At 55.8% G+C, this 10,431-nt stretch overlaps 1 protein-coding gene across 1 annotated transcript; it reads left to right on the forward strand.

Moving 5' to 3' along the window:
• Positions 1-7,602: 7,602 nt before the first annotated feature.
• Positions 7,603-8,310, forward strand: IUM83_07432 (Retrovirus-related Pol polyprotein from transposon TNT 1-94; the record flags this gene model as incomplete). Its single annotated transcript, XM_067931727.1, has 1 exon — positions 7,603-8,310. One exon carries the CDS (start codon positions 7,603-7,605, stop codon positions 8,308-8,310), a length of 708 nt encoding a protein of 235 aa, XP_067799117.1.
• Positions 8,311-10,431: the final 2,121 nt, after the last annotated feature.

Consider the following 10,431-nt stretch of genomic DNA (forward strand, 5'->3'; position numbering starts at 1 on the left):
TCTGACGAGTCGTCGGTGGACTGGTAGCGACGACTCTTGCTCCGTCCGGAACTGCTTCGCGTGCTTCTGTTCGTTTTTGAGTCATCGGTGGTGCGTCTAGCGCGGTCCGAGTTGCCCGTAGGTGGTGGAGTCACCATGTGGGAGTCTTGAAAGTACGGGGATCGCTCCCCAGACGCGCTGAACAACCTCCCAGTGGTTTTTGGCTTGGGTTTTCGAGGTTTGTCCTTTTTGGAGTCGTCGGCAGCGGTACGCTAGCCGGGTTGACCACTTCACGGGTCGCACGAGTCGTCTGCGAGTCGTCCAAAGTACACGAGTTCACGCCAAAAGCTGTGCGGAGCCGCTTCTTCCACTTCCAGAGCTCCGCACCTGCTTCAGCTGGCATCCAGCACTCTAGCATTGACGGTAAGGGGTGTTGTGAGGGCCGAAGCCCCAATGCTTTCAGGAACCGCTCCGTGTCTTTCACCACTTGTTCAATGGCCCCAGAGCTCACGGGGCGAGCCAACTCGTGGCACAAGTCGGCCCAAACCGCTTGGCGAGTCATCGTCGGGTTCGAATAGCTCGCCCCTGTCACTCTTTTTCATCTCTTCATAGAGTCGACCGAGAACCTTGTTGGCCGCCGGCGTCACCGTTGAGTGGCAGCCGGTTGCCGGAGGTTGATCGGTCACTTGAGTCGTCAGGTCCGGTGACCTCGAGTCGTCGGCGGCGTCCTCAAAGTCTTCCAAGTCGTCATACGCTGGCCCTGGACCATCCACATCATCCAGTTCATCCGCGAGGTTGCACGTCACGGAGCGCGCGTCATCGTTAAGCTCAACCGCGAGGTTGCGCGACAACGAACGCGTGCCCGCGCTGCGTCCCGCAGACAGCACTGCATCTTCCGGAGTCTCGGGTGTCACCACCGCTGGCGCAGGCGCCTTCTCCTCCAGGTAATCGTCGTAGCCTTCATCCATTTCTTCGTCCTTGGCGTCGGATCCAGTCATCGAGTCGTCGAAGCTGACGGTCCGCTCAGCAATCGGGTCGAGGTGCGGCGTAATCAGGTCCGCAGTCGAGTCGTCGCCACGCGTTCCGCCAGTCTTCATTGGTGTTGCTGGTACCGCTGAACACGATCATTTCGCCATTTTCTTCTTTCTTCGTCTTTTTTTTCTTGTTCCTGTTCTTCTTCTTCTTGGTTGCTCGTAAAGTCGATCGACCTGCAGTAGCACGAAATACAGAAGGTCACACCAATCCCGAGTCGCGGCACCAGTTGTTGTGTAGGAACACGCGCAAATTTATATAAGGCATACTTTCTCCACCACCAACACCCGCCGAGTCACCGAAGACTCAATGGACTTGTTAGGGTTAGAACCTGAAGGTCCAGAAACTTTCCCTTGCACCGGGTTGATGTTTCCCCTGTGTACCGAGCTTCCGCTAGTCGACCGACGGAAGACTCAGCGTCACTAGCCACGAGCAAAGGCTAACACGCTCTCACACACAAAATATACCTCGCAGGCCCTCAGAAGGAAGGGTCCCGGCCTTTTACGGCGTCATACGAGGGTGCCAGAGCTATATTACGGCGGGAAGAATAAATGGAGTGCGCTCTCGCTCCTCCACTACTTGGTGACGACTCATCGCTACCAATACACTGACCACTACTCTCTTGGCCCTGCCAGGGATGAACACACGCTCCACTAGTAGATGTGCCCACCGACAGTCATAATTCTACCTACCAGGTTTACCTTAGAGCTGCAGGTCGTTCACTGCAGGCACCGGTGTCGCCCTTGCGTGGTTGGGAGGAAAAGCTGTTCTGTTATTTTCTGCCCGAAGGCTTATCTTGTCTTCTCTTAAGCTTCCTATCGATCAATACAAATATCAAGTATAAACGCGTCCGTTTTGGACCGCCAATTGTAACCTACGACTCTTCGGCCCTTCTCTGCGACGTGACGGCGCTACCGACGACTCAAACGGCCGCTGAAACGCCACCGACGACTGGGGACAGGCGCCGACGACTCATAAGTTCGGATCTCGCCAGTAAGTTCGCACCGTACTTTTGCGAACTGCAACCGCCCGCGCTTGACTTGGAACCGTCGATGAGTCATCGCCACCGACCAATTTAGGCCAATCAGTGACCGGGGAGTCTGGTCCAATGACTGGCGTTGGGTTGTGACTTGCCAGTTGGCGCCGGTGCCTCGAGTCTTCTGCACACCCTGTCTCGGCTGCATTTTTCGACATCGCAACTGCCCCCCACCACTATGCGAACCATTTTCGGGCGAGCGTCGTGGTGCTCCTTGTGTCCGCGTTAACGCTCGTGGTGTCCAGCAGGTCTCGCGAGCTTTGCCTGCCTTAGCTCAACGAATGTACCCATCTCTCGTAGTCTGTAATAATCCATCGATCTTGTGATTTCCATCCAAATTGGTCGCGTTCAGTCTCCATGTAGTTATGCAATACTGCAGTAGTCATCTTCGTCTGTGGCTTGGGCTGCATTGCACCAAGTACAGGTCATGGTGATGACGAGTCTTCGTCACCTATTCGCTTCAATGACTGGGACCATTTGCGGGTAGTGACCGCTATTGGCTCCAGGATTGGTCGCCCAAAACGATTTTGGGCGCATACTCGAGAAAGAGAGCTTGCTTCATCAATTTCATCACGCCAACATCAAATCCATGTCGCGAGTCTTCGGCAACGCTTGGATCGGCTCGGGACGTTAGTTGAATGTCATAATTCCACATCCGCTCCATTTGAAATCGTGACCTGGTGACCCGATCTCGCATTTGAACTTGGCCCTGCCTCGGAACATATGGTTGTGTGGGTGCCCCTGTCTCTTGGTGGGCAGTGATTTGCCCCGCTCCATATACCGCCAGATGCCGTTGCCTGATACCATGAGAGTGGTGTTCTTGCCCTTTGTATGAGTGCTTCAACCAGTAGGCGGACGACTTGTTGTTTGGAGTCGTCGGCCACGGTGGCATTGTCTTCGGTGGCTTGCTGCGAGGTCTGATTGCTCCTTTTTCTCCTCAGCTTGCGCATGAGTCGTCAGCATAGTGGCGAGAGCCTCCGTATACATAAAACAGAATCGGGGCCATTGGGCTAGTCACGCATCGTCGCGATAAATGTCTGTTCGGGTACCGCCAATGAGTCGTTGGGGGAACGGGCAGGTATTGTTTGAGTCATCGAGGTATGTCCCGGCGCTCCGTTTGCTTGCTGTACTTCCTTGCCATCGTGTGCCGTCGACTCACTAGTGCTCGAGTCTTCCTCAAGTGCTTCCGAAGATATGGCAACATCCTTTTCGGCGTCGGTCACCTCCGCTGAGTCGTCGGCGGTGGCAAGGAGGTTCCGGTAGTGCTCTTGCACTGTTGATTCCGAGTCGTCTTCCAGCGGCGAGTCGTCGGGATTGTCACTTCCGTCGTCAGCATCAACATTTCCGCCTTCTTGCCCCTTAGCGACCGCTTCTGGACGTCGTAGGATGCCCCTGGGCATTGGATAGCTCGGTCGATCCACTGTCGGTTGTTGTTTGACTAACCACTGTTGAAGGCGTTCAGCCTCCCACTTCAGCAGGATCTCATCACGCGCTTTCTTGTCCGATTTCTGCACCGACCACCATCCCATACGCTCGCCGGGTAATAATCGCACTGCAGTAGCGAGTCGTCGGGGCATGTCTCCGTGCACTGCACTTATCAGCGAGTCATCGGCAGTATCTCCAATCACTTCATCGTCATCTTCTCCACTTGTAACACCTTAACCGAGGCTTCTGCCTCTCTCCTCTTCAAGCACCGCCGTTATCACATCGTTGCCTTGCTCATTTTTCGTCCATTCGCTCTTGCCCACGAAAGCGTAGATACACTCCGCTTCAATCGCAGGCTCGGCTAACTGTGGCAGCCCGATTGGGACCAACCCAGTCGTAGTTGGCGGGCTGCCTAGTTTAAATGGTCCGAAAACAGGAGTTCTTGGAGCTCGGGTGTGAGGTCTTTCTTGTCCACCTTGGACTTGATGATCTTGGTGATTTCTTGGAACACTTCACATTTCCCGGCGTCGTGCACTTGTTTGCACAGCTTGCACCGACGTCGGTAGTAGTGCGCCGAGTGATAGAGGCCCCCGCAGGCTGCACACGGCCCATACTGGCGAGGTTTCTCGTCACGGTGACCGCGGTTCTGGAACCGATTGTCCCGGTCTTGGCTGCGCCCCGCTGAGTCACCCCAGGGTTGTCGATTGGCGGACCGGGCGTACGTGCCTTCAGCGGCGACTCGTCGTTCGTTGTCATTGGCTGCCGCAAGGTAGTCGTCGCTGCCGTCCGACGAATAGCTGTCACCCCAGGCTTCGCCATAGCACTGTGAGTCGTCGAAGCCGTGTTCGCTTCCATCTTCGCTGTTGATGTCGTCATTATATCGGTGGCGCGGGTGCTGCAGATCGATCCGAGCGTCCCACATGTCCCATCCATGAAGTTCGGCGATTATGTCGTCGACGGATGCTTCAGATAGGCTCACGCGAGGCTTGCTGCGTGAGTCGTAGCGACGGCGCTCATAACCTCGTTCGCGTCGGTCACTACGGTTGTACGCATCTCGCGAGTCGTCACGGCGGCGTTCATCACGTCGGCGAGTGTCTTCCGAGCGTTCATGGCGGCGCGAGTCGTCGCGACGCCTGTCATCACGTTTGCGAGAGGCATCACGAGCTCAGGAGTGAGACAGCGACGACTGGCGGGACGAAATGCGCTCGTCAATCTTCAATATCGCTTGGATCATTTCCTCCAACTCATGGATATCTGAGATACGCAGATGGCACAGGCGCCGTTCGAGTCCTCGGTCACCGCAGGTCTCGTGGAACCTCTTGACATGGTCGCGTGCTATACGGCCACTGCTTTCGAACCGGATTCCGGCGTTCCTGGTATAGCCATTGATTCGGTTTAGATAGTCGCAGACACGTTCCTTGTCTTCACGCTTGGCAGAGTAGTAGCGAGTCTCCGCTGACTGGCTGAGCTGGGAGCAGTAGTACTTGATGAAGGCTTCGCTCAGGAGACTCCAAGCTCGGTTGGTCTTCTTGGGCAGTTGTCGATACCAATGCAGAGCGCCGTCCCGAAGACTCAGCTCGAAAGGCATGCACCACTCATTAAGTGATGCACGAGTTCCATTCATCTCGTAGACAAAAGCACGAAGCCACTGCATCGACTTTTCGCCCTTGTTCCTGGTGCCCGAGAACGCTTTGAGCTACCCCAGGGATCGATTTGTTGCCACTTCGATCCTTGGGGTTGCGTTCAGCAACTCGAATTCGGTCACTTCATAGATTTGACGCAGGTATTCGTTCGTCTGCGCCCTTCCATCACCGGTGAAGTCTGCTTCTTCGTCTGACGAGTCGTCGGTGGACTGGTAGCGACGACTCTTGCTCCGTCCGGAACTGCTTCGCGTGCTTCTGTTCGTTTTTGAGTCATCGGTGGTGCGTCTAGCGCGGTCCGAGTTGCCCGTAGGTGGTGGAGTCACCATGTGGGAGTCTTGAAAGTACGGGGATCGCTCCCCAGACGCGCTGGACAACCTCCCAGTGGTTTTTGGCTTGGGTTTTCGTGCTTTGTCCTTTTTGGAGTCGTCGGCAGCGGTACGCTAGCCGGGTTGACCACTTCACGGGTCGCACGAGTCGTCTGCGAGTCGTCCAAAGTGAACGAGTTCACGCCAAAAGCTGTGCGGAGCCGCTTCTTCCACTTCCAGAGCTCCGCACCTGCTTCAGCTGGCATCCAGCACTCTAGCATTGACGGTAAGGGGTGTTGTGAGGGCCGAAGCCCCGATGCTTTCAGGAACCGCTGCGTGTCTTTCACCACTTGTTCAATGGCCCCAGAGCTCACGGGGCGAGCCAACTCGTGGCACAAGTCGGCCCAAACCGCTTGGCGAGTCATCGTCGGGTTCGAATAGCTCGCCCCTGTCACTCTTTTTCATCTCTTCATAGAGTCGACCGAGAACCTTGTTGGCCGCCGGCGTCACCGTTGAGTGGCGGCCGGTTGCCGGAGGTTGATCGGTCACTTGAGTCGTCAGGTCCGGTGACCTCGAGTCGTCGGCGGCGTCTTCAAAGTCTTCCAAGTCGTCATACGCTGGCCCTGGACCATCCACATCATCCAGTTCATCCGCGAGGTTACACGTCACGGAGCGCGCGTCATCGTTAAGCTCAACCGCGAGGTTGCGCGACAACGAACGCGTGCCCGCGCTGCGTCCCGCAGACAGCACTGCATCTTCCGGAGTCTCGGGTGTCACCACCGCTGGCGCAGGCGCCTTCTCCTCCAGGTAATCGTCGTAGCCTTCATCCATTTCTTCGTCCTTGGCGTCGGATCCAGTCATCGAGTCGTCGAAGCTGACGGTCCGCTCAGCAATCGGGTCGAGGTGCGGCGTGATCAGGTCCGCAGTCGAGTCGTCGCCACGCGTTCCGCCAGTCTTCATTGGTGTTGCTGGTACCGCTGAACACGATCATTTCGCCATTTTCTTCTTTCTTCGTCTTTTTTTTCTTGTTCTTGTTCTTCTTCTTCTTGGTTGCTCGTAACGTCGATAGACCTGCCGTTGCACGAAATACAGAAGGTCACACCAATCCCGAGTCGCGGCACCAGTTGTTGTGTAGGAACACGCGCAAATTTATATAAGGCACACTTTCTCCACCACCAACACCCGCCGAGTCACCGAAGACTCAATGGGCTTGTTAGGGTTAGAACCTGAAGGTCCAGAAACTTTCCCTTGCACCGGGTTGATGTTTCCCCTGTGTACCGAGCTTCCGCTAGTCGACCGACGGAAGACTCAGCGTCACTAGCCACGAGCAAAGGCTAACACGCTCTCACACACAAAATATACCTCGCAGGCCCTCAGAAGGAAGGGTCCCGGCCTTTTACGGCGTCATACGAGGGTGCCAGAGCTATATTACGGCGGGAAGAATAAATGGAGTGCGCTCTCGCTCCTCCACTACTTGGTGACGACTCGTCGCTACCAATACACTGACCACTACTCTCTTGGCCCTGCCAGGGATGAACACACGCTCCACTAGTAGATGTGCCCACCGACAGTCATAATTCTACCTACCAGGTTTACCTTAGAGCTGCAGGTCGTTCACTGCAGGCACCGGTGTCGCCCTTGCGTGGTTGGGAGGAAAAGCTGTTCTGTTATTTTCTGCCCGAAGGCTTATCTTGTCTTCTCTTAAGCTTCCTAGCGATCAATACAAATATCAAGTATAAACGCGTCCGTTTTGGACCGCCAATTGTAACCTACGACTCTTCGGCCCTTCTCTGCGACGTGACGGCGCTACCGACGACTCAAACGGCCGCTGAAACGCCACCGACGACTGGGGACAGGCGCCGACGACTCATAAGTTCGGATCTCGCCAGTAAGTTCGCACCGTACTTTTGCGAACTGCAACCGCCCGCGCTTGACTTGGAACCGTCGATGAGTCATCGCCACCGACCAATTTAGGCCAATCAGTGACCGGGGAGTCTGGTCCAATGACTGGCGTTGGGTTGTGACTTGCCAGTTGGCGCCGGTGCCTCGAGTCTTCTGCACACCCTGTCTCGGCTGCATTTCTCGACACCACAGTAAACTAACGCTGAAGACATTTGCGTGGAAGTCCAAGCGCGTTCTCAAGAAGAACCAAATCCTGCTTGCCATCGACTATGTAGGCCCGATGCAAGTGACCGCTCGCGACGGATACACGAGCATGGCTAATATCGTGGTGGAGCCATTTCATCTGGAGATGGTGTATCCGCTGCGAGAGAAGAGCTCCCGCGCGCAACTAGATGCAGTGAAGGAATGTATCGCGAAGCTGAAGGCGTATTCTCCAAGTCACAGCGTCGCGTTTATCAAGTCGGACAATGCTGCCGAATACGTGGGTGGGGAATTTGCTGCTTTCTGCGACAAGCATGAGATCGTGGAGGAGTTCTCGACGACCTACATTCCTCAACAGAACGGGAAAGTTGAGCGAGGGAACCGCGTGGTTGTGGAAATGGCTCGCTCAATAATGCTCGGGGCAAACTTGCCCATGGTATACTGGGCTGACGCCGTTGTATGCGCAGCGTATGTTCAGAGCCGCTGTCCGACGAAGGTGCTAGACGTAAGGACGCCGATGGAAGCGCTGCTCGGCACTCCGCCCGACATCAGCAACTTGCGCGACTTCGGTTGCAAGGTGCAAGCGTTAGTACCGAAGGAGCATCGGAAGACGCTGGACTCCAAGCCTAGCAACGGCATCTTCATTGGCTTCGCTACTGGTGGTGCATATCTAGTGCACATCCCGCACCTCGGCACTGGCGAGACAATTACGGCGCGCACCGTCGTCTTTTACGAGGACCAGTTTCTACCCCCAAGCCCGGAGGACGAGATTACGACCAGTACGTAGTAAGCCATGATGGAGCAAGACCTAGTCGAGCGTACGCAGCGGCGACTGCGACTGGAAGCTATTCCGGAATTGGCGGAGGATGTGAACATGGCTCCGGCCGAGTTTGAGACTCCGTTGCAGCCACCGACAGACTCGGAAGCAGTGGGAGGCGCGCGCCAGCAAACCCATTTGAGGGGAGACCCGCGACTGGAAAAGGCTGTGTCACCTCCTCAACGGTCGGCTAGACAGTCGAAACCAAATCAGCGCCGCCTCGACTACGAAGAATCACATTTGTCTCTTGCGGAAGTCTGCCATTACATCGAGGAGGATTTGGCGCCTGCCGTATTTGACGGCACTAACGTGGCTGATGGGTTCATGTACAAGATCATGACTCCAAGTGATGTGGGGTTTGGACTCTGGCTGTAGATCCAATCAACGTCTCCGACGTCCGTCGCAATGAGCATCGGAACGAGTGGGAGCACGCAATGGACGATGAGATCCAGAGTTTGATCGCTAACGGAACGCTTGTCGAGGTCCCACTACCGGCTGGTCGCAAGGCAATCAAGTCAAAGTGGGTATTCAAGCGCTGTAACGGGGTTACATGGAATAGTGATCCTGGCACAATTCAGGGATGGCTACAAAAGGTCACTCCCCTGAGTAGTGGCACAATGGGCTTGAGAGCCAACCGATACATTTCATATATATATTATAGGATAAACTATAGGGAACTTCGGATTTGTATGCAGGCCAAATCTGTACTAACCTATAAATACATTCAGTCTTAGATCTACCGTACTTCTGGTCAATCAGTCCCCTTAGGCCAGGGACACGTGAACTGCCGTTCACTGAGAGTTTATATACTCTCGTTAGCACACTTCCTCTGTGCAAGGTGCTTGTGTGACCCCGTCACACTTGGTAGCACTTGTAGTCAATCCTACACCTACGCGGGTAGATTGGACTACCTGAATCCTCTGTGGTCTCAACGAGTGAGCCAAGATGGATAAAAGTGAGTTTCCTCACTTGAACGACTCGCAGTTCGAGTCAGTTCGGAAAATGGCAGGCATCTTTGGAATAGATGCTCTACGCAGCTTAGCGGCAGCGACGCCAGCTGAGCAGGTCGAGCGCATCAGCGCGTTCGACACCTACGAGCAAGGGCTCATTGCCCATGTTCAGGGGCTGCAGGCTCCGGCAGCCGCGCCGAAGCCGGTGCAACCGAAGCCGTTGAGGCTGAAGGTTCACCCCTTTGAAGGGAAGGAGGGTGAGAACTTACACTTCTGGGTCCGAGAGGTCGAGCTCGCGATGGACGCGACTCTCGTCTCGGACGAGCGACTCCGTGTCGCTTTTGCGCTTTGCTACCTTAGTGGTCGCGCTAAGATTTGGCCGTATACGCGCGAGACGACCACGCCAGGATGCTTTGCATCATGGTCCCAGCTCTGTGAGCAGCTGCGGGCCACGTTCCTTCCGGCGAATATGAGTATCGCCAGCGCTCGCGCTTCCTCGCCTGCCAACAAGGACAGCGCGAGCTGCACGAGTACATACAGGAAATGAGAGTACTCACAGCCTCGCTGGCGAGAACGCCCCTGCCCGAACACATCAAGGTGACCGTGTTCATGGACGATCTGCGTGGTGGCCCAGCCCTCTCGCAGCTGTTCCGGGTGCAAGCAAGCACTATGGAGGAGGCGATACAGATCGCCCTCCAGGAGGAGTATAGCCGCAAACAGGTTCGTACCCCTGCCACGGTATGGCAAAGCAACCCTGTACCGGGTGGTGCGCCGAATGGTGGTTCCGGCAGTGGAACCTCCAATGGGCCAGTACCCATGAATTTGGGAATGGCCGAGCAGCACGACATTCGCTGCTTTGGCTGTGGAAAACTTGGGCACATGAAACGTGCCTGTCCTGCTGGAGGACAAAAGAAGAGTTACTCTTCGAAGCCCTTTGGGTCTAAGGGTCGCTGGCAGAAGCCGCGACCCAGGGACCAGGGGATCGCAGGACACCAGTAGGGGCGGGGCGCCCTACTGGGAAGTTCCTAAGTCTTCGTGAGGGGCGTGCGGGTGGTGCGCCATGGAAGCTTAGCCCCTGAGCGTCTATGCACTCTCGAAGCGGAGAAGGGCAGTGGTGGGCTGCTCGTGGTACACGCGAGTG

Source organism: Phytophthora cinnamomi (assembly GCF_018691715.1).
Source record: "Phytophthora cinnamomi strain GKB4 chromosome Unknown Contig6, whole genome shotgun sequence".
Taxonomy (NCBI): Eukaryota; Oomycota; class Peronosporomycetes; order Peronosporales; family Peronosporaceae; genus Phytophthora; species Phytophthora cinnamomi.